Below are 24,738 nucleotides of genomic sequence, written 5' to 3'. Positions count from 1 at the left end.
CCTCTTCTCCTAACTAGGTTCTGACTTTGGGCTGCAGAACTTCTGAGTGCAGGATGGAGGCTCACCTCCTTTGTATGGAGGAACATCAAATCACATAGAGAACTAGATGTCAGGAAGAAGGGGTTCTAGCTTAGCCTTCTTCCAGACGTGCTAGTTTCCTACGGCGAGGAGTTAAAAACACTAGGGTGGGGGGGACAGAGAAATAATCCATTGTGCAAGATTGCGCCCGCAGCGGTGCTGCTCCAACAGAAGTTTACTCCCTTAATAAGTTTTCTGTAAAGCTTGGAATAAAGTATGCAGTTCTGCATATCTCCCCCCCCCCCCACACACACACAAAGCTAAGCAAGCATTATTTGCATATGTTATTTTGAATTCAGGAGGAGTAGGCTTGCAAGATCTACTTTGTTTTTTACGAGAACCTCACAACCCACCAACTGGTCCTGGTGCAAAAGACACACACTAGGAATTAAAGAATTATGAGCTCAGGAACTTGAACTCACAGTCCTTCCACACGAAAATCCCCTCCTGGTTACCCTAAACGTTCTTCATTTCAGCAGTATAATTTAGGGTGTGGGCAGGCTATTGTTAAACAACTGGAATCAGAAATCTTTGCTGATCTACCACAGATCACCTCGAGATCTACCAGTAGATCCAGATTTACCTTCTGCCCACCCCAGGACTACAGAATTCAGATTTCTTGGTCACAAACTGGTAGGCCCCCTTTATTCCCATTTGTACAGCTTGGGAACTGAAGCTAGAAAGCAGCAAATTGCTCAAAGGCGCATCAGTGGGCACACAGCAGAGGTTGGCTGGTAGCCCCAGCATCTCAGATTCAAACCCAACTTTCAGATCTACCAGACCACGGCTGGATTCCTGCGGATGCTTATCTGGGGAATAAGTTCCATTAAACACAGCAGGACTTATTTCCGAGTGAAGATACGTGGGACGGCTCTGTACATTTGGCTTCTCAAGGAAAAGGGCTTCTCAATGAAATAATTTCACCCCAATGATTCATCAACAGGTGCACTATAATGCAAACACAGTATGCTTACTTCCCACAGCCCCACCCTGAAAGGAGATTGTCAAGCTGCTAAAGTATGGCTGGGCAACTCCTGTCCCTCCAGACTGTTGGCCTACAACTCCCATCATCCTTCACCATTAGCTGTGCTGGCTAAGGCTGATGGGAGTTGTAGGCCAAAACATCTGGAGGGACACGAGTTGCCCACACCTGCTCTAAAGAGCAAAGAGACACAAGGGGAATAAAAAAGACACAGGTCTCTTTCTCTCTCTTCCTTTTATTTGCTTTGAAACGTTCCTCCCGTTCTGTCAAGAATTTCTCGGTTTTACCATTCATCAGTCCCAGCTTTGATTCCTTGCCGGGGAGTGTGGGGGGAGGAAGTGGGGCAGCAGATGCTGAGAAAGATCACTTCCTTGATTTTAATTAAAACAAAACCCTGCCTTTAAAAAAAAACCCCACCAAACCAGATTTTGGAATAAAAACAAAATACTTCCCTTCCCATAAAACCCCATCCCCTTTCCCCAAGCACCCCTCCTCAGTCCATTCTGACAACTGGTGCCGGGGGGTAAGACAATAAGTTAACAGTTTGTTAAGCTTGAGGTTTTCAAGAGAGCCACCCAAAGTCTTCTTAATGTGAGGTTTTCTTGGATGCTTTCCCAAATTTGGCATCCAGTCCAAGTCCTGCAGAGAAACAAAAGGGAACACATTGGTTTTAAGGGACTATCCAACAGCAGATCCAGGCCAGCAGCCAACCCAATCCACGCTTTCAAAGCTTCCCCTTCTCCGGTGAGGAGGTTGCCACAAGCAGGTCAGACCTCCTCAGCTGAGAAGGGACCATTAAAAATGTGGCCTGTGCTCGGTGTTGGCAGCTTGGCCCAGCAGCCCCCTGCCTCTTGGCCCAGCAGCCCCCTGCTCCTTCCTGCTCTTCTTTTTCTCTGCACGAAGGCAAGCATGCACAGTCATTTCATGTCTGGTTTTGGGGTTTTTTGTTCCCTCTTTTTTTAAAAAAATGCATTTCTGAACACCGCGGGGCTCCCCCAGGGATAGCCAATACCACCCTCTCTTTGCGGGTGGGGTCATTTGCCATCCAAAGTAAGGCGCATGCACACGCACAGCCCAGCCTCGCTGTTGCATGGCATGGCAGACACCCATATGGCTTATTAGACTAGCATAAACAGAGGCTGTGTTTTTGCGCTCTCCTCGCTCACCACTGCGGTCCGGGAGGCTGGGCTGACAGATGGTCCTGCTTTTTATTCATTCATTCTATTTATATCCAGCCATTCTATACTAACGTATAGGAGGGTTGGTTCAAGGTGGCTTGAAATAATACATACAATAATAAGCCAAAATCCGGTGAATCAATAAAAACCAACAACGACGCACAATAGCTGGATGAGACACAACGATGCTGTCTTCTCTCTGAAACATGGTCCCTGGAACAGTTTTCAAAGCTTGTTTAAAAGCAGGCCAAATGGACATCTTTGGAAGGCTGTTCTGCATTCCAGGAGCCACAACCAAGAAGACGCCAACCTGCTCTCATTCCCACCCGCTTTATCTCCATCGGCAAGGGGCTGGAGAGCACGGCCCCAGAAGCAGAGTGGCATTCTGAGGAAGGTTCATATGAGAGACGGCAGTCCCTCAGGTACTGTAGACTCGGGCCATTTAGGGCTCTGAAGGCCAAACCCAGCATCTTGAATTGAGCACTGTGAAAGTAGGAGGGGCCAAGGCCAAGAGTTGGTGGGGCCACCCCTTCTCTCTCCCCTCCTTTCATTCATCCACCATCCATTCTTTCTGTCTTCCGTTTATTCTCATTGCGTCTTTCTCTCTCCCCTTCTCTCTCTCTCTCTCTCTCTCTCTCTCACACACACACACACACACACACACACTCCATTCACAAAACTCAAACCATGGTTCTCCAATCTCTCACAAACCTGCCAGCCAGTCTGCCTGCTTCCATTGCGGCTATCTGCCAATTCCCCCCCGTCCCGTCCCCCAAATCTGGAGGACAAACCACAGAGGTGTGGAGGACAGCAAAGAGGCAGTGGCAAACTTAGCGCGGCAGCTGAGCTGCAATGCCCGGCCACAGAGTGCGTCTAGTAGAGCACCGAGAAGACACTTGCTCTGGCACAGACTGTGGCTGGCCCGCCGAGTGCGACTGGAAGCAGGAAGCGTGGATAGGTCCTGTGAATTTGGAGGGCGGGGGGTGGATGCTCAGAGATCTGAACTCTCTGGAAAAACCGTTTTGCTAACTGAAGGGCATCAGGAGGCAGGAGGGCCTTGAAGTTGTGAATACCAACAGAGCCTTAGTTCTCCCCAGTTTTTACCCCTGTGGGTCCAGGCGGGAGATGGGGGCATGCATGCAGGCCCCACTTCCCAACATCCTCTTCAGGCCGTTGCAGATTCAACATGACGGACTGAAGAGGGTTTCTATGAGGGTTTCAGCTGAATACGCTAAGAAGGCTTGGTGCAATTAGGAAAACTTGCCTGGCACTAACTTCGATGCCCTTTCCACATGAGGCAAATGAGGTTTGCCCATGCCTTCTGGCAGGCTTTATAACTGGGAGTAGTATTGTCTTTATAGTACATGTGGGCAACCTAAGACTTGCAGAGGCCTTCAGAGAAGAAGAGAGAGTTTGTGTGTGAGGGGGGATGAGGGGGACACTGGTCCCAGCTGTGTCACTGCCAGCCCCAAGCCCTGCCCACTGGCACACAGCCCCTGGCCCACCACCTCATTCTCAGGGGCAAAATGTTGGCCATGCCCGATTTACAGGTCTCCTGGATTTTATGGCCACTCCTCCCGTGTTTTAAATGGGATTTTGATTGCATTTGTTATTCGAAAATTGGACGCCACCCCGAGAGTCCGTAAATGGATTAAAAAACCAAACCAAACCAAACCCCCTCCCTCTTCTTTCACAATGCACCAGGGAGGTAAGGGGCAGCAACCGACTCATCACGGAAGCTCACAGGGAAGGACTAGCCAGGCTGCCGAACAGCAGGGAACGCTACACAGGCCTTAAGACTTCACTGAGCTGCTTGGAGAGTTTTGCTAGAGTTATTGGGAGATGTGGTTTTGCTACCACGTCCCCCAATAACTAAATACAGAATGGGATGCCCAACTTCCCAAACTTACCGAGAAATACTAGGATGGTGCCCACCCACTGCAAGTTGGTGATAGGATTGGCAAACAAGATGACCGAAGCCAAGATGGTGAAGAACTTGCGGGTCGTGGTGACGATGGAGCAGGTCAGGGGCCCAAAGTACACCACAGTCATGAAGATGAAACTCTGAAACAAGGTGGAGAAAGATGCACGGTGAGGCTGGAAATGCAAAATAAACTCCATACAGTGTTTGCCTCTTAAGTCTCCCCGAGAGTGCATCCCTGCCCCCCTCTCCTAGGCAGTTAACGGTGCTGCCCAGTTTGCACATGATCAACTGGAACAGTGGGATATGCTGCCCTTTCCCCACCCCATGGAGTGCTTGAAAGAAGTAATGTAGACAATTCTGGAGAACAAGAGAACCACATATCTTCCCCCTGGGTCAAAAGTGTTGGGCAGAGTTTCCTTTCAATGTTTACTTAGTGCGAAGCAAAGCAAAGGCCTTGCAACTTGTCTTTTAGGCATGGGGGCAAAGCTAAGAGGAAAAGCAATAATTTGATTCCTACACACAGAAGCAAAATGCACGACTTCTGAATGTAGCATGGGAGCAGGAAGAATGAAGGCACTGCTTGTTGACAAGAGAGGGGAAAAAGAGGACTTCGAAGGTAAAGGATTTAGGTGAGGATTGCAAGGATGATGAAAGAGCTCAGCTGTGAAACATCCAAGGCTGTCATAAGAACAGAAGAAGAGCCCTGCTGGATCAGACCAAGGGTCCATCTAGTCCAGCATTCTGTCCACACAGTGGCCAACCAGCTATCAACTGGGAACCCACAAGCAGGACATGAGAGCAACAGCACCCTCCCACCCATGTTCCCAGCAACTGGTGTACATAGGCTCACTGCCTCTGGTACTGGAGGTAGCACATAGCCATCAAGACTATGTCGTGACGATGACCCCTCTGAGCACATGCAAAATACTTTTTCCTCACCACTAAGTAGCACAGCCAACCTTCATATACAGCAGGGGCTGGGAACCGGTGGCCCTCCAGATGCTGTTGGGACTCCCAATTTCCATCAGCCCCAGCCAGCATGGCCAGTGGGCAGGGATGATGGGAGTTGGGAGTCCATGAACATCTGGGCCACAGGTTCCCCAAGCCTGACATACAGGATGAAGAAGAAAAGCATTAGAAACAGAAGAGGAGCCCTGCTGGATCAGACAAAGGGTCCATCTAGTCCAGCATTCTGTTCAAACAATGGCCAACCAGATGCTTTTGGAAAGCCCACAATAGGACATGAATACAATAGCACTCTCCTGCCCATGTTCCCCAGCAACTGGTATTGAAAATCATACTGCCTCTGATACCGGAGGTAGCACAGGCCTAGTAGCCAATGATAGCCTTCTCTTCCAGGAATTGGTCTAACCCCCTTTTAAGGCCTTCCAAACTGGTGGCTATCACTACATCCTGTGGTAGTGAATTCCATAGTTTGACTCTGCGCTGTGTGAAGAAGGACTTTGCACCAATCAGCTTCATGGGATGACCCCCACTGGGTTCCAGCATTATGTGAGAGGGAGAAAAATCATCTATGCTTGGGGCATTCCGGAGGGCTTTGAGCCACTGCTCCTTATGACTTTTTGAAAAAAGAGCCACAGTGCATGCACACGCCTGTGAAGGTGCAGCGGGACAGATGTCTCTGGGAACCTGCAGGAAGAGCACTTGTAGGCAGGGCATGGGGCCAGCGCAAGCAGATGCGCAACCGGGTTCCCATCCTGATTCACAGGATGCAGGCTTCTGCTGCCTTATCACCTGTAACTGTTATGAAGGACATCGTTTTAGTGGATTTGTATTTCGTTTAGGATTTTTTAAAGTGTTGATTGTATGCTGCCTCAGAATCCACTGGGTGAAGGCCAGTTGAAAAACATTTTAAAGAAAGAGATTTAGGTGCTTCTGTAGGATGCCTCACTCCCTCTGGAGGAATCCTCCCCCCCCCCCCGCGCTCCCAGGCCAAACTTCATGGAGGAGCAGCCTGTGTCGAGGGACCGTGAGGCAGTTCAGGGGGCTCCTGGGCCCTTGGGGTGATGGCAGGTGAACTTTCCCCCCAGGACGCAGATAGCACCCTCTCTGAATTGGGAGCAGATGTGGAACACCCACCTCGTCCTAGGCCGTGCGGGAGCCTAAAGGTGCAGGCGCTGTCGGCTGCTAGATGCAGGCGTGCCCCCGCCCAAGTTGACCATTCCTCAGGTGGCCCGGATGGCCTGCAACTGTGCTCTGTGTGGGGCTCTGAAAGCTCAGGCTTAAAAGCCTTCCGTTCTAGGCACAGAGTGCTGGAACAGTGGCTGTCTACCAGATCCCAGACTCCTGCCTTGTCTTCCCCCTGGTACCCTTGCATGTCTCTGGCTCTCCCTGTGTTTGGACCTTGGACAGCCATGGACTGACCCTTGCTAATTCCTAGCTCCTCTGTCTTTGCACCACCAGAAACAGGACATAGGGCTTGTCTTAGTCCTGTGCTGTTCACACACACACACGCACACACTATGGCCAGGTTCGCACATCACTTTAAGCCAGAAATCCTGGCTTGATCAACTACAATGTGAACCAGCAGCTTGCTGGTGCACACAGCCCATTCACTCCTCCTTTTGCATGAGCGGGCAAACAAACCAGGAAGGGGAGAGATTTGTGTGACTTCTGAACTCGGGATTATAGTCCAGTGCATTTCAGCACACCAGGACTCATAAGGCAACACACCCTGGTTTAAAGATGGTTTATAATCCTGGCTTGCTGGGGCGCACTTAGCCATAATCCCAGATTTGCATAATATCGAAAGTTATCTCTTCCTGACTTGTTTGCCTGCTCGTCAAAAGGGAGAAATGAAGCGGGCACGAACAGGTTAATTTATTTATTGCATTTATATCCCGCCTTTTTTCCTCTTGCAAGGAACCCAAGGTGGCTTACATTATCCTCCTCCTCTCCATTTTATCCTCACAACAACCACCCTGTGAGGTGGGTTGGGCTGAGAGTCTGTGACGGGCCCAAAGTCACCCAGTGAGCTTCCATGGCTGAGTGGGGGCTAGAACCTGGATCTCCCGGCTCCCAGTCCAGCACTCTCGTCGCTATACCACACTGGCTCTCAGTGGGCTCACATGCTGCTTGCTCACAATGTGGCTTATCAAACCAGGATTCCTAAGGAACGGGTGGACACAACTAATCTCTCTCTCTCTCTCTCTCCCGTTCCTAAGCAACGGGTGGACACAGCTAATATATATAAACACACACACACACACTATATATATATATATATATATATATATATATATATATATATATATATGAATGAATGCATCCCCTGAAATCCTACGTCCTTGAAATCCTCCTCGAGGCCCTGTCAGGGAGGGCTTCACCCTTTGCTCACCATCCCCAATTGGGGAAGGCGAGGGGCGGGCAAAGTTCACTTGAGTGCATGCAAGTGCGAATGATGTGGGTGCGGGGGCTGCATGCCAGAGGCCACATGCCAATGCTGGCTGTGGCCCCACCTACTCCTTGCATGCAGCTCCTGACATGCTTGTCTGGATGCAATTTGGCCCTTGGGCCAAAAAGATTCTCCATCCCCGTCCTATGAGGCTTACCCAGACGTTGCTCTTGGGAAGAGAGGGGATGCTTCCTCCTCTGGAAATATTCTCATGAATAAGCCATCTGGCGATCAGGATACTCGAAGAAGAAGGTTCTATATTCTGCCTTTCGGTGTGTTAAAGCGCCCCGGACATTGGGTAAGCATGGAGTAAGCAAAGAAATCCACGGGCAGAACAGGAAATGCTATTCACTCACCTGGCCCAGAGCGCTTGTTAGGCCAAAGAGAAAGATGTTGTAGATGATGCTGGGGTAACGCTCGGTGAAACTCAAGAACTCCCAAAGCTCTCCTGTAAACAAGATACCTGCAGGGGGAAAAGAAGTTTATAAGGACAGAATGAACTCCTGTTTGCCTGCTCTGATCAATCAGTGCCCAAGATTGGCTCCGAAGCTTATATTCTTTAAAGATGAACATGGGTAGAACAAGCAGCAAGACTCAAGGAAAAGCCCTAGCAACATTGACAGTCAAATGCTACACAGCCTCCCACTTGGTCTGGAAGGGAGATTCAAGGACTGGGGTTGGGGGAATAATATGGGAGGGTCAAGCGGGGTCACGCAAAACTACTGAGTTGGATCAGGTCAACAATACACTGGACCCAATATTCTCTCATTCGACAGAAGCAAGCCAGATGACATAATCTAATACCCCAATTTCTCACCAACGTTAAAAAATACCGTCACCAATACTTAAAAAATACGCTGGGTAGAAGCCTGGATTGGTAAGAAACTTACTGCTCATCCATCTCTTCCTGGTGGACGTGCACATATCCACCAGCGTGAGACAGAGAGAGAGTATGCCTGTGTCAGGGTGGAAACTCAGCCCAGAGAGCCTCAGAGCAGTTCGGATTCTGAAGAGGATCAGCAATCGGTGGGAGAGGGGCCAGCTCATCCCTCACAGGCTCAGCACCTGGCAGAGATTCCTCCTGCCGGCATTCCAGAGATAGAGAGCGACCCGGGTAGTGAGGGAGTGCGGGAGGGGGGCTTCTTAGACGCTCCACACAGACGCAAAGAGCGATGAGCGATGGAGGGTGCGGAAAGGAGGCGTAGCGCCCGTTTGGCGTGCAAGCAACGGCCGCCTCCCGTGGACCCAAGGGAAAGAGGGAGGATCTCTCCCTAGCCCATAAGTTCTGGGTCTTCAAGTGACTCTTTCAAACGGGGATCAACTGACTACTTGAAGCTTAGGCCACGCTCCTGTCCCTTGCTCTAGCCGCTGGTGATTAGCATCTGAAAGAGTCATTAAGTTGTAAAAGGATTAAAGCTTTGAAAATAAATCCTTTCGTCTGTGTCTTGAGTTGGCTATTGGAATCTACTGGGAGAAGCCGCCAGGGCACTCCTGACAGCCTGTCAGCTAACTGCAGCAAGGATCCCATGCATCTATGCACATAATATACTCTCCACTTTTCCTTCATCATGGCACCCTTCTGCAACCTGGTGCCCTCCAGATGTGTTCGGCAGCAACACATCTGGAGGGTGACAGTTGGGGAAGGTGGCCATGACGGAATTCAAGGCGGAGCATATGGGGTTCCGATCGAGGCCCTGACCAGACTCAGGGCTGCTTACCTTCAGCAAGAGTGTGGCTTCATGTGCCTTCAGGCATGCTGCCCCATCACACCTGCATATCATCAAATGCATGTGGCATTTTCCACAGTAACAGAAGCCAAAAAACAAGCAACTGTACAACAGAGCTCCTCAGAAGAGAGGTGCCAAAATTGGCAACAACTCAGAAGAGTGCACCAAAAGCTGGCTGCTGCTGATGGGGGTTGTAGTCCAACACATCTAGGAGGCACCAGGTTTGGGGAGACTGCTCTGGGGCATCATGAGATGGTACAGATAGGGTTGGGTCGCTAGGTGGGATAGTCAGGGGCCCTATTGAACATTTGCCCTCCAAGAGATGAAAGGGCTGGGCAGGGCTTCACATCCAGGTAGCTCACACTTCCACTTAGGAAGAACCTTCCCCAGGTGAGACTGGATGCCAAGCCCCACATGGATGGGCTGTAGGGCATTTCTTCTGTGCTTTCGGCCATCCCTGCAGTTAGCTCACAGCTTGACTCACCTAGAATGGGAACCCTTGCCCCGCTCCTTGCTCTCGGGGCACTCCGATGCAAAGTTTGGAGATGACAGGCCAACCAGCGCACGAGCCGATTTCGCAGCTTTGGCGGAATTTAACTGAATGGAATTGTTTTTTAAAGCTGCCTTGTTCGGAAACGACTACGGAGGGAACGATGGTTCTCTGGATTCCTTTGGCTGGAAGGGACTGCTCCTTTTCATTAATTCTCCAACCCTTTCTCCTAAGGCAGCCTCAAGGGAGGGGAGGGGTCCTAATGATCGCATGCAAAAATAAATTTTAAGGGCTTCGCTCTTCCAAGCCAAGTGGAATGGGGAAGGCACCCACGCTGCTGGAACAAGGGAGACACCAAACGGTGGAACAGGCTGTTACTGTCAAGCTGCAGGCAGGACCAAACCGCACACTGGAACAGCCTGCTGGAGGGGGGGACCTTACAGGCGGGGGCGGCAGCAGCAGTGCCACTGCCTGGCCATTCGAAGAACTGCACAGCAGCCACAGCCCGGAAGCGAGAGGAGATGCTTGGTGGCAGCTGCCTGAGCCTTGAGATTACGGACCAAACTAAACGTTCCTTCCAGCATGCCTAGTGGAGCCAGACACGACACTTTTATTTCCTCTCCTGCAACCACGGCCCCAATTCAGAGGAGGACTATGGCATTTCGGGAGAGGAGAATTTAAGCTTTCCTCTCCAGTTTTTGTGTGTGAAATCCCCCCACCCCCAACTTTGTGGTGGTGTGGATTAAAAAAAGAGTCTCCCCCCCTTTTTTTTAATTCCCCCTGCCTCACATGGAGGGGGGTGTGTGTGTTTGTGTGCACGCATAAAATTTTAGGACAAAATGGGAAGAGGCTCTCCCAAAGCACTATGTTCCCAATCCGAATTGGGGCGGCGCACACTTGCATGATGAGCGAAGGCCTGGATGTGCCCGATCTCATCTGATCTCGGAAGCTAAGCAGGGTCAGCCCTGGTTAGTACTTGGATGGGAGCCTGCCTGGGAATCAGGCTTCCTGCACTGAGCAGGGGTTGGCCTCGATGGTCTTGTAGCCCCTTCCCACCCTATGATTCTATGGGGTCGAGCAAAGGGATGGATGCGCCCGATCTCGTCTGATCTCGGAAGCTAAGCAGGGTCAGCCCTGGTTAGTACTGGGAATCAGGCTTCCTGCACTGAGCAGGGGGTTGGCCTCGATGGTCTTGTAGGCCCCTTCCAACCCTATCAGTCTATGAGTAGTATGAGAGCAAACAGAAGTAGCATGCACAGCTCCACTCTGTTTGCATAAAGGAACATTTCATGTGGCCCTAAAGCAACGGGGTAAGAGCTGGAGCTCCACAGGGGTGGGGAGAGGCATCACCACACTCAGGCTTTAAACTGGCCTGTTTGGCAGCCTAGCTGCTCACCCAAGCAATATTTGCCCTAATCTTGCAAAAGGCAATCCGTGTGTGGAAACAGGATTCTACGGGTGAAGCGACCGTAAGCTTGTGTGCGAGGAGGGAGAGAGGGGGAAAGAGGCCACCTCCACAAACAGGGGTAGCACATGCATAGCCCCAGGCTTTCCACCACAAGGATTCCAAGGTGTACAAGAGCTGTGCACGAGGCTTCGCTGCTTCTTAAATTTCTGCCGGCGCAGCCGCCTGTGTGGAACTTTCTGCTGCTCCCATGATGACCTAGATCCAAGCCACTGAGTTCAGTCCAGGCTATCTTAGCTTTCCCCTCTCTGTGCCACAAGAAGGCCCTTACCAGCTCCCAGGAACAAAGTGGACCACAGATTAACGTTCAACATCATGTGATTGGAGCCAGTCTGGTAGTGCGCTCTCATGTGGTCTTGAGACACTCCAGTCAGTCCATCCAGTGTCAAAGACAGCAACTGAAGGGTCGGGTGGAGAAAAACAACAGATGGAGAAGACAGACATCTGCACTGCTGAAAACCCTATGCTGTCCCCCCAAAGGATCTGCTTAAAAAGGGGATCTCCGACACACACATTTTCCATAACTGGAATATGCAAAATTGTGGATTTGCAGTACACACATTGATAGCATTACCAAAACTGCAGCCTTCATTTTCAGAAGAGGCCAATATGTAGCCTTCAAGGGTGGAAAGTTATCACATCCAGGCAATTACTGATGAAGATGTAAGAATTTCCACCACACACACAGCTTCCAAGACAGTTCCTGCTGCTTCCTTTTTGTCTATACTTAGTCCACATCCCCCACCCACTCCAAGAAACACCAAACAAAAAGTAGATTACAAATCATTGTTGTCATGTTTAATTTATGCCTATAGCTACCATACAAGGTAGGTCACATTTCCCCCATTTTAGAGATCTGTGAATTGAGCCAGAGAGAGTGAGAGAAAAGCTCATGCCTAAGTTGGATTTAAATTAGAGCTGTGCGCAAATGGCCTCTCAAAATTCTCCAGCCTATTTGTGGGCAAAGAAATTGGGGGGACAATTTCAACAAATTTCTCCTAGGGGAGGAGAAATTCCCCAGCAGCTTCTCACAGATAGAGATTACTATTGGCAGGGGTTGTAGCACAGGTTCATTCTTTTGTCCTAAGGGTTTTTGGTTTATTGCACTGCCCCTGCAAGTGGCAACAGCATCAACGGTGTTGAGACTTCCACTTTTCTGAGGTAGAATTTCGAATTCTTTCGGTGGTATTTTTGAGCTTACCTCATCACTGCGAGGTGGCCAAGGGGGCTGTGCGTGTTTTCTCTATCTATTAAGCATCTTTCCATTGCTCTGCAGCCTCCCAGGCCACCTGCACTTCCTGAACTGAAAAAGCCCCATGGGAGGAATTGCCTCATGACGTCTTCGTCTTGATGGCTTTAATTGAAGTGTGGGAAGCTGAGGAGGCTACAGGCTGCCACAGAGATGATTGTATGATGACAGACAGGACACTCATGCACACTCCTCAGCCACCTCATAAGTAAGGTCAGCATAAGACCCTCAAACCCAACCCATGAAAATTTCTCCGAAATTTCTCCTCCTTTGAATTTCTTTTCAAAAGCAATTTCTTTTCTATCAAATTGAGCGAGAATGGTTGAAAAAAAAAATGTGGGAGAAATTTTCAGCACTGCACTAGTTGAAATCCCCCAGTCCAACATTTTCTCTGTTGGGCCACCCAAGTGCCAAATGGGTAAGATGGATAAAATGGAGAGGAGGAGGATTATGTAAGCTGCCTTGGGTTCCTCACAGGAAAAAAGGCAGGATATAAAAATAATACATCATATATAAATAAATGCAGAAAGAAAGGAAGGGAGGGAGGAGAAAAGACCCCACCCCTCTTTGTATCAATTATTTATTTAGTAAATTTCTTGGCATCCTTCAGGGAAAAAAGAGTTCACAGGACAGCTTACATCCATTAAGACGGTGAATAAATGGATGCAAATTTACCTGACCTGCACGTTGTAATATAATTACATAAACAGGGAGCAGATCTGGGTGCTAGTCTTGGTTCCCAGCCATTCTCCAGTGCCATCCATGCTTTACAATTACTGTCAAGTAGAATTTATTTAATAAAAATGATGGTACTGCTGAAATGTACGTATTTATTTTATGTACTTCCCACTGAAATCCCGCCACAATGGTTCAAAATTTGGCAACAAAAATTGGAGGTTTTTTCCCGTTTTTAAGAAGAAGAAACCCCAAATAATTAAGACTCTTCGGTACAGACTTATTAGAGAGGGAGGTTGGGGAATCCCATGTTTAAAGCTTTATCACAAAGCATTCCAGATCTGCCATTTGCTCTCAATACTGGCGGTTAGGAAAGAAGCAAAACAATGGATAAGAATACAGAATCTTTGTTACAAAAGGGATTTTTTAATACTGTAACATATATAAAAAACCGAGATAAAACAGAGTATGCACATTCCTCATTCGACGTTAAAACCAGTTTGGAAAGTATGGAAATTTTGGAAGGAAAAATTGATTCCTGGGTTTTCTCCTCTTATCCCCATCAGTGGACACCCAGATTTTCATTCCAATGATAGATTAATAATAAAATAAATTTTAAAGGAGCTAAATCTAGGGAAATTACAAGATTATGTAAACAGACAACCTCTCTCCTGGGATTACTGGAGGAATAATTTACAAAATAGCAGGATAACTTGGATGATGTGGTATCAGCTTAGTTCCTTTATTAGGCGAGAAAATATAAAATGACAAGGATGTAGGGAACTAACAAACTTTGAAAAATTAATTCAGAATATTTCAGGAGAGGAAGTAGGTCTGGTTTCACAAATATATAAAATGTTAATTGAGATCGATATGGGATCTAAAATAAATTTTAAAAGAGTATGGGGAATGGAATGGAATGTAGATATTGAAGATGAACAGTGGAGAAATATGTGGGATAAATTTCCTTATAAATCAATCTCAACCAAGTTCAGGGAGACAGCTTTAAAAATAATACAGAGATGGTACCTGACTCTGGTCAGGATGGCCTATATAAACAAATCATTGGAGGAGATGTGGTCAGAAAGGTACCTTTGTGCATACGTGGTGGGATTGTGAGAAAGTTCCAAAATTTTGGGAGAGGATATTTCATGAAATATCACTTATTTTGGGAAAAGAGGTTTCTAAAACACCTGAGTTGGCTTTACTCAACCTATACCATGGGGGAAATCAAAATATATTGAATATAAACTTGGTAGATTTTTTGTCAGCTGCAGCAGGATTGCTAATAGCCAGGAAATGGAAAGACGCAAAGGGCTTAACTACTGCAATTTGGTAAACATAACATGGGAAATTGCCCTTTCGGAAAAACTCACAAAAAAACTGAGAATTGTAAAGGGCTTAAAAAAGAAGAAATTATTTCATGTGGACCTGCAACCTTTTATTATACATACAGATATATCAGCAGTGAGGACTAAAGTACCCAGCACATTTGAAATGCTTTGGCGGAGTGAAGGAATAAGTTTATGAAATGTATGTATTAATCATGTATTAGTTTTCATTGAGGACAATATATGTTTATACTTAAGGACTCACCTTGCTGATTGGGTTCGGGTTGTTGTGGGGGGTGGGGGTGGGTTACTGTTGTTGTTGTTTTTTGTATTGTTTTTGTTCTTAGTAAGCCAAAAATATATTTTTTTTTAAAAAAAAGGAAGGATGGTTGAAAACAGAGTGGGGATATGAGGTAGGTAGGCAAACATATTTGCAAAGTAGTTGGAAAGAGGGAGGGAGAAAGGGAAGAAGAGAGAGAAAGAGCAGGGGGGAGAGAGAGAGAGAAGCTTGCAGGGAAAGATGTACAAAGTGGTTAAAAGAAGGAAGGAAGGATTCTTGGAAAGAGAAACTGGGGACCATCATGTCATGGACAGATATGGAGAGATACATTTCAATAATTACAACTGAATCTTAAACCCCTGAAGAACTTCTGTGGATAAATATAAGGTTATTAATATATTGAAACTCCTGCGATCCCAGTTGACTGTAATTGGATTTCCTATGTAATGTTTGTGTTTTGTCAGAATGTTTTCCATCCATCCATCCAAACAAGCAAACATACAAACAGGGAGCAGATCTGGGAGCTAGTCTTGGTTCCCAGCCTCTCTCCACTGCCATCCATGCTTTACAATCTGAACAGACTATGGTCTTGTGCCCTTTCCCTAAAGCAACTACCACTGCTTATGGGGAAGGGCCGTGGCTCAGAGGTAGAGCACCTGCTTTGCATGAGTAAGGTCCCAGGTCAGATCCTCGGCATCTCCAGGTAGAGCTAGGAAAGAATCCTGACTGAAACTCTGGAGACCTGCTGCCAGTCACTGTCGACAATCCTGGGCTAGATGGACCAAGGGTTTGACTCAGTGTAAAGCAGCTTCCTAGGTTCCTATGCTTGCCTATACAGTACCTTGCCACTGCGAACAGACTTTAAAAAAAAAAGCTCAGGGCTTACCAGCAGGAGCTCCCCATACCCAAAGACGTGGTCGTCCCCGCTGACTCCTCCCTTTTTTGGCTTGTACATGAAAAGGGCGACGCCTGTGACAATCAGCAGGACACACAGGTATTTGGACAATGGGTACTTCTTCCTCAGCACTGTCACCCCCAGGAGCATGACTACAGAGAGATAGGAACTGTGAAAACAAATACTACTCCCTGACGGCCCTCCTAGGAAAGTTAACTAACTAAGAACATCTGCAGATTGTTCATTAGGGCATTCATTTCTATGCTACAACCAGGGTACAATTCCACACAGAGCCATACACTCTGGCCACTCTTAAGAATAGGGACCATGATATCAAGGCCTTATTCCTTCACGCAGCCTTCCCCAACTGGCGCCCTCCCAGTGTGTTGGACTACAAATCCAATCATCCATAGGGATGATGGGGATTGTAGTACAGCACATTGGAAGGGTGCTGGGGTTGGGGAAGGCTGCCTTAACAGGCGGCCTGCCAAGCCTGCTGAACCAGGTTCCTCCTGGCCACAGCAAAGGCCTTGTTCAAACAAATGTTTGGTGCCTACGGATCTGCCTGTGAAGTGATCCCATGCTTTCTCAAGAATAAAGCACGTAAGCAAGGACTTATTTTATATTTACATTTAAATCTAAGTGCCACAAACGTAAGCAATAAGCCCTCAGAACCTTGGCTTTCTCCGCTGTAAAGGGCAGTTTCTAGTTATTAACATTCCTAATACCAGTTTGAAAACAGGGACATCTGATGAAAATCATCCCCTCCCAAAAAAGAACCCCAACCCAAAAACACACAGAAGGAGTGAAAGAGCCCTCCAGAGACCAGAAGTAGGACTTCAGTGCCCCTCTGACTTCCTTCCTGTGGCTCTTATTCCATGTTCCCCAATTCTACTAGCCATGTGATCTCAACAGTTACTCCCTTCTCTCTCTCCATTCCACTTTTTCAACCCAGCAATATCCAAGGATTGTATGGAAGCCCAACTCCTCACAGCAAAAGCAATTCCACCAGTCACAGCAGTCCTGCAGATTCAGCCAATGTGTGCAAAGCATCCAATTAGTTCCCACACACACAACTCTGGTTACGGGGCTCAAGGTTTGCTTACCAGGGATGGGCTTACAGGACTTCCCAAGGACCTACGAGAGAAAAAGGGAGAGATTGAGTTACATCTAGCAGTCCAGAGCCCCACCTTGAGCAGTATCAGAAAGCCCCCTGCTTCACTCCACCTCAGGAAAAAGCTGTGGCTGGAGGCAGAGAAATAACTTGTTCCCAGAACAGAAATGACACACATGCTTTCTCAGCTGAGCATTTCTGTTCTCTCGTCTTTGCCAGCCCACCACGTTACACATCCATGCCTTTATTTTTAAAGCTCTCATTATCTCTGCTCCATTCCCTCCCTCATGTCCACTTAAGTCTCTTCTCACTCCTTTCTTTCTTCACAAGTGCATCCCTTTGCCTCCCACACTTAGACCTCTCTCTTCTCTATCTAAAAGATTTCTCAGGCTTAGTCCCATAGTCATCAAACACTATCAAACTCCCCACACCCAGCACACACCCAAATCCTCCTAGAAGTACACTGTCCATGCCTGCCTGGTTTATACATCCCTAAAGGACGCTCCTTTCTCAAACTCCTGCCCCCTGCATCCCCTGTGGAGCTTCATCTCCCACTACAGGGGTGGGCAGTAAGTAGATCGCCAGATGTTTTGGACCTCAACTCCCAGCAGTCCTGACCACTGGCATGCTGGCAGGGGCTTCTGGGAGTTGAAGTCCAAAACATCTGGAGATCTACTCGCTGCCCACCACTGTCTTACTACGCCCACCTTTGCACATCCCCAATCTCACTCTGCCCTTACAGCAAGCCCAGAGAGGTCAGGACAGTCTCACCCTTTGAGATCATGGCCAGTTCCAAAGGTTGGCTGAGGTCAAGCAAAGGCCAAGATGCCCAGGGAAGTGTCACTGAACCAAACATGCCGTTATTCTTCCCTTCATGTAGTAGGCTCAGGAAGACTGGGGCCAGCACATCATTTTTGCCTTGCTCCATCCAAGTCTCCTCTCTCTGCTTGCACATCGCAGAAGAATTGGGAAGGAGCAGGGGATAAGGTCATTTTGTTCTGAGTTGCAGGGAATCTTGGAGCAAGTTCTGCTGCTTCTAATCTCCCTGGCAGCCCAGCGCAAACTGAGAGATCTTGCTGTCCTGCTCCCACTAATTCCTCTGCAAGAAAAAAAAAGTGGGCAAGTGGGGCGAGGGGAGCCAGGTGAATGCTGGAGTGGATGTGTGTGTGCAAGCCTTGCCACTTCCTGTATGCGCAAAGGGCTGGATGCACCTGATCTCATTGGAACTCGGAAGCTAAGCAGGTTAGTACTTGGATGAGAGACTGCCTGGGAATCAGGCTTCCTGCACTGAGCAGGGGGTTGGACTCGATGGACTTGTAGGCCCCTTCCCACCCTATGATTCTATGACCCACTGATGGGTCTTGCCCAAGATCCCCCACAATCCTGGAGCAAGCAGACCTTGTTTGGGATACCCCAAGGCAGTGCTGACTCGCAGAACTTTGGGGTCTCCAGGCATGGTACTCAGTGGGCCCCCCTAACTTGGATGAAAAGGGAGACATGCAAACCAAGAACTCTCTTTGGTGGCATCTGAGCTTTTCTGATACTCTGTGCAAAGTGAACATGGCAGTGCTGGTAGGGCAATGGGCTCTCTATTGGTCTTGGGGCCCTGGCATGTGCCCAGCCTTGCCATCCTCTGGAGCTGGGCCTATGCCAAGCATCAGTTTATTCTAAAGCAGATCCCAATAAGATGTGCAAAATGGTTTGCCACCAAAATTGCCCTTGGAGTGCTACACATCACTCTTACCTCCCCCTTCCAATCCAATGACTATTTCAGAATCATTAGGGAAGAACGGCACATCTAATGCCCTAATGCGACTGATATGGGAATTAGGTCTCCAGCTTTTCATATTTTCTCTGCATTGTTCTGTGTCTTAACATACCCTCCGCCCAAGCAAGAGGGTGCTGAGCTCTTCCCCAGGAAAGAGGAGACTTCTCTGTGAACCCCACAACCTGCCCTGTTTTTCACCTGAGTTGGGTAGTTGACAAACTGCAGAGCTGAGTTGCTGGAAACCATGGCTCCCAGGTAGGAGAGGGAGCAAGCGGCATAGAGCCAGTTCTGTGTCCGGTCCACCTTGACAGTATCAAAAAACTGGATCACTGATTGGGGAGAAAATGCACAAGAAATAGGTGCGTTGGCAACAAAGCAGCTTGTTGAGCAACAGCAGAATGACCTAGAGCAGAGCTGTAGGAGCCTTACTTTCATATGCAAAGGGAAGAAAGGCACCCCCCCAAGTGTGTTTATTCAGGTTAAAGATTTTTAATCCATCTTTCAGGACTCACTGCCCTCACAGGCAGCTTACAACATTATGAAAACATTAACATACAAATTACAACACACACACACACACACACACACAGGAGCATTAACAGCAGCAGTTAATGATTTTCAAGCATCAAATGCAGACGTGAATAAATCCGTCTACAGGTTGTTGTTTTTAAGAAGCCAGCAGTGATGAGGCTATATGTATCTCCCTGGGGAGGGAGTTCCCAAGTTGTGGGGCCACCACTGAGAAAGCCCCATTCCTAGTACCCACCAACCTAATGGGTTGGACTAAACCTCCTATCATTACCAGCCAGTATGCTCCCAAAGTGATGTATGGTAGGCAGACTACACAGCCTAAAAATAAACTCAGCATCCTTGGTTGGCAATTAATCTTATGTCCAAACAAGTCTTTACATATGTAATTTTCACCCAGCATGTGTGCGTGTGTGCACACGCACGTACACACATACACAATGAAAAGCAGCACCAGGAGGCTGGAAAAGGGAGGCTATAAGCAGCTGGGATGGTGGAGAGAAGTGAAGGGTGGGCATTTGACAATGGCCTGAAGCGAAAGGGTCGTGATCAAGACACCCTTCACAAGGTGTTTAGGGAAATGTGTGTGCAATATCTAGTGTGGGCCCTACCAGCAGGCCACTGTTGAGGGCAGAAGATTAAGAGGACTCAACCCCCTGACCCAGTGGCATGCTGGGAAGACTAGCTCTCTCTTCTGTGTGTAACGGGGCAGTGAAGAGAAGGGCATGCTGGGGAGAGATTTCTGCACAATCCCCTCTGCCACCCACTTCCCCCAAGCATGTGCACGCGCATGAATCACTTCTCCAAGAGCAAAAGGCAGGTGTAGTAAGAACAAGGAAAAAAGAAGCCTTCTTTCCTTGTATGCCCTTCTGACACAGACACGTACACACACCTGAAGAACCCAAAAGACAACTGTGCACAAGGGGAAAATATTTTCTGAGCCCTTGCCTCCCTCTCCCATGTTGCTTTTCTGCACTGTTTTCTGCTTGGAATGGCAAAAAGCGGCTGGGGGCAGGGATAGCACAAGGACACATGGGAAACAGATCTCTTCCTCACACCCTCTACTGTGTGTGTGTGTTGCATGTATGCGCGTGTGCCACCTCCTTCTCCCTCACCTTTCCTAAGCCATTTTTGAGAAGGAGGAAAAAGCAAAAGGAAGAGCACAGGAGATCTCATCCTCAGCACACTGTCCCTACTCCCTCTTGAATTTCTGAAGACCAAAAGGCTTGAGAAGGAGAGAAAGAGCAGCAGACAAGCAACAGAATTCTCGCCTTCGTTCACCCGTTTCTCCCTCCCCTGAAGCAAACAGCCAGGGATGATATGGGCTGGCCAGAATAAGAGGTGGAGAAAAGGGGCTTAGTTTTCTACATAGATGTGAAACAGCCAGCCAAATATTTGGCCGCAGGTGTCTCATATAGGAGTAAGAGAGCCAGTGTGGTGTAGTGGTTACATTACTGTACTGTGACTCAGATCTTAGTTCTAGTCCCCATTCAGCCATGAAGCTCACTGGGTGACTTTGGTCCAGTTGCTGATTCTCAGCCTAACCCTACTTCACAGGGTTGCTGTGATAATAAAGTGGATAGGAGGAGATGGATCACGTAGGCCACCTTGGGTTCCTTGCAAGAGGAAAAAGGCTGTGATATACATGTAACAATAAATAACCAGTCAGAATCAGGCCACTGCAACTCATTCCTATGAAGAATCGCAAGATGTCCTTCAAAACCATAGGGTTTCACAACAGCCTTGAGGGCCATGGGAAAGGCGAGGGTCTCAAAGCAGATGGCTGCTAGTTCACATGGAAGTACTTACACAGCCTGGCAAAAATGGCATTGATCACACATTGAATAAAGACCAAAGACAGAGCGTATCTGAACTTCTCCTGCTTTTCTCCTTCCCCATATTTGCCTCTTGTACTGTAGGAAAAACAAATCAAGAAGGGAAAATCAGTTGCAAAGAACGAGACACCCACCAGTTCAACTATATATTGTTCGCATGTTATCAAGCAATAGGTATGTATATGGTAATTTTGGGTTGGAAATTTAGAAGGACCAAGGTACATTTCCTTCTTTTCCCAGGTGTTCCAGCAATGAGCCAAGGGCCATCAAGATCTTTTTTTCCCCTGAAGTCGCAAACATCAGAGGAGAAGCTATGACTCAGAACTACACAAAAGCCCCTGCTGGACTACATTTGTGGTTCCTCCATAAGAATATGCAAATTACAGATCTTATCAAATTTGTGTGATTATCAAGAGAGCAACGAGACATGGGTGCTTAGGAAAAGCAACAGGCTGACACACAGGAAGGGAAGGAAGCAAATCAGATAAAAATGAAGAGAAGGGAGAGGGAGGAAAGAAAGTAAACTTTTCAGAGAGATGCTTTTTAGAATCCACTTATGTGCTTTATAACATGCAATTGTAGCCCACTTCTGATACTAACTGCTTATTTTATTTTTCAGTGAACAAAGGTGGAAACATGATGATTTTGGAAAAAGCTATAATTCAAACATCAGAGTTAAGTGTATATTATGTTCACCATCCCTTCCAACCACTACCAATTTTTTTTCTCTTTTCCAGGAAACAGTGCAATTCTATACATGTCTACTGAAAAGTAGGCCCCACTGAGTTCAACGAGACTTACTATGAGGTAAGTGTGTATAGGATTGCAGCCTAAAGTTGTTCTAGAAGCCATGTATCCATTCTGGTTTTGAATTTTCAATTGTTAAACCTTGTGTTGGGGTTTCGTTTTTAACAGGAACTGCTTGGGGAAGGAGCTCGATAAATGAAAGGCGAATGTAAAGATTGCCCTCACCTTAGAAGGCCCTTTGACCACGTAGCAGGAAGCAAGATTCCACAAATGCCTTCCTTAACTTGAATTGGCTACCTCTGAACCTATAGACCAGGGATAAGGAACCTGTGCAACTCCCCCTAGTTGGACCACAACTCCCATCAGCCCTAGCCAGCATAGCCAATGGTGAGGGATGATGGGAGTTGCAGTCCAACAATATCTGGAGGGCCACGTGTGCCTCAATCCTGCTATAGGCTAATGCGGCATACTATCTAAAAATAGATGAACACATGCTGTCCCTCTATATGATTGTAGACCAATAAGTGCGTGCGCGCGCACACACACACAAGGAAGAGAGAAGAATTGGTAACTTGGGAGTGGGGAGGCTCCAGCTCTTTTAGTAGCTGTGTGAACAGGAAAAATTCAGTACAAGTAAATTCCCTCCGCTTAAGGATGTGCAACGGTGGGAAAAGCCACCTGTGGTTGTCACATACGTCTTAAAACCATAAGGCTGGATCCAGACTTAAGAACAGAAAAACTGTGCTGGATCAGATCAAAGGCCTATCTAGTCCACTACTGTGTTCTCACAGTGGCCAACCTGATGCCTATGGGAAGTCCACAGCAGGACATGAATGCAATAGCATTGTTTTGCTCATGTTCCCCAGCAACTGATATTCAGAGACATACTACCACTGAGACTTGAGATAATATATATAGCCATCGTGACTAGTAGCCATTGATAGCTTATCCTCCATCAACCCATCTAATCCACTTTTACAACCACAGAAGTTGGCAGTCATCACTACATCTAGGAGCAAACTGCATAGGCTGACTATGCGTTGTGTGAAAAAGTACTTCCTTTTGTCTGTCCTGAATTCCTCACGGCTCAGCTTTCTTGGATAACCCTGGGTTCTAGTTTCTAGATGCTTAGAGTAAACCCATTAAAATCAGTGGGACAAGTAAGTCATGGCTAACTAAGTCCCATTAAATTCAATGGGTTTCCTTCAAGTATGACTAAATCTGAATCCAACCCAAGATCTCAGCCAGGATGAATAATAGCCATCTTAAGAGGGAAGGGAAAAGAGGAGGCCTTTTGCATATGTCATTGAAAGTATCATCCATGGTAGGGATGGACAGAAACTAGATGTCCAAATATTTTGGCCTTCAACTCCCAGCCCTTGCTAGCAAGGCAAACTGGCCAGGAATGCTGGGGGTTGAAGTCCAAAACATCTGGAAATTACTTTCCACCCACCCCGACCCAAGGCAGGGGTGGTCAACTTGTGGCCCTCCACACATTTTAGCCTACAACTCACATCAGTCCTAGCCAGCATAGCCAACGGCAAGTGCCACTCAGAGTTGCAGTCCGGTAACTTATGGAGGGCTACAAGTTGACCACCCCTAATCTCCTTGCATATAGAAGGGGGGGAAATGGAAGCAGTGACAGATTTTACTTTTTGGGCTCCAAGATCACCGCAGACGGTGACTGTAGCCATGAAATTAAAAGATGCTTGCTCCTTGGGAGGAAAGTTATGGCAAACCCAGACAGCATAGTCAGAAGCAGAGACATCACCTTGCCGACAAAGGTCCGTCTAATCAAAGCTATGGTTTTCCCAGTAGCAACGTATGGCTGTGAGAGCTGGACTATAAGGAAGGCTGAGCGCCGAAGAATTGATGCTTTCAAACTGTGGTGCTGGAGAAGATTCTTACGAGTGCCCTGGACTGCAAGGAGGTCAAATCAGTCCATCCTAAAGGAAATCAACCCTGACTGCTCATTGGAAAGACAGATACTGAAGCTGAAGCTCAAATATTTTGGCCACCTAATGCAAAGAGAAAAGTCCCTGGAAAAGACCCTGATGCTGGGAAAGATTGAAGGCAAAAGGAGAAGGGGACGGCAGAGGATGAGATGGCCAGACAGCATCACCGATGCGATGAATATGAACTTGAGCACACTCCGGGAGAGAGCGGAGGACAGGAAGGCCTGGCGTGTTATGGTCCATGGGGTCACGAAGAGTCAGACACCACTTAACGACTGAATAACAACAATGGCAGAAGAGAACATATGACCATAAGAAGAGCCCTGCTGGATGAGACCAAGGGTCCATCTAGTCCAGCCTTCTGTTCACACCGCGGCCAGCCAGCTGCCCACGGGAAACCCACAAGCAGGGCATGCCCGCAACATAATGGGACTTACGTTAGCCATGACTTACTTGTCCCAGTCATTTTAATGGGTTTACTTTAAGCATCTAGAAACTAGAACCCAGGTTCCAGATGTACACACTCCTCTGCCTCCAGTGCCAGAGGCAGTGAGCCTACACACACCAGTTGCTGGGGAACATGGGCAGGAGGGTGCTGTTGCACCCTGCCCATGATCCCCAGCAACTGGTGTGCGTAGGCTCACTGCCTCTGGCACTGGAGGCAGAGGAGTGTGTGTAGAGAATACGGCACATCTCAGGGCCGTTATTACTGGGGAAGGAGAAGTCTCTCAGACGATGCTGCTGCCAAGTCTGCTGGCGGACCCCAGAAGCAAAAGCATCTCAGGCGCAAGCAGACCTGGAGGGAGAGGGAGAGGGAGGGAGAGAAGAAGAAGAAAGCGTTCTCTCTTCGGGCGACTTACATTGTCTCTTGCAGGACGCCGTACCAGAAGTAGCAGACGAAGACCCCCAGGCAGCAAATGGGCAACCGTAGCCGCTCGGGAAAGAGGGCGCCGCCCCCCGCGCCTCCCGGCCCCCCGCTGACCCCCATGCCCGGCCCTGGCCCGGACTCAGGCCCCGGCAGCCTCAGCGGCGACAGCTCCACACAGACATCCCGCAGCGGCGCCGCCGCCGGGGCGAAGGAGGGCCTCATAGACGCGGCTGC

The 24,738-nt window shown here is 48.1% G+C and overlaps 1 protein-coding gene across 1 annotated transcript; it reads right to left on the bottom strand.

Moving 5' to 3' along the window:
- Positions 1-223: 223 nt before the first annotated feature.
- On the bottom strand, positions 224-24,738 carry SLC35B1 (solute carrier family 35 member B1). Its single transcript, XM_084804793.1, has 9 exons — positions 24,497-24,738; positions 20,909-21,012; positions 18,770-18,900; positions 16,796-16,826; positions 15,681-15,841; positions 11,531-11,657; positions 7,934-8,040; positions 4,149-4,302; positions 224-1,699 (listed from the first exon to the last, which is right to left on the bottom strand). The coding sequence occupies exons 1-9, from the start codon at positions 24,724-24,726 to the stop codon at positions 1,647-1,649; spliced, it is 1,098 nt and encodes a 365-aa protein (XP_084660919.1). The 5' UTR covers positions 24,727-24,738; the 3' UTR covers positions 224-1,646.

Source organism: Heloderma suspectum, chromosome 6 (assembly GCF_057233095.1).
Source record: "Heloderma suspectum isolate Gila_16-S chromosome 6, 16-S_ref, whole genome shotgun sequence".
NCBI classification, from domain to species: Eukaryota; Metazoa; Chordata; class Lepidosauria; order Squamata; family Helodermatidae; genus Heloderma; species Heloderma suspectum.
Note: the sequence above shows the minus strand (reverse complement) of the source record. Positions and strands in the feature narration are given on the sequence as shown.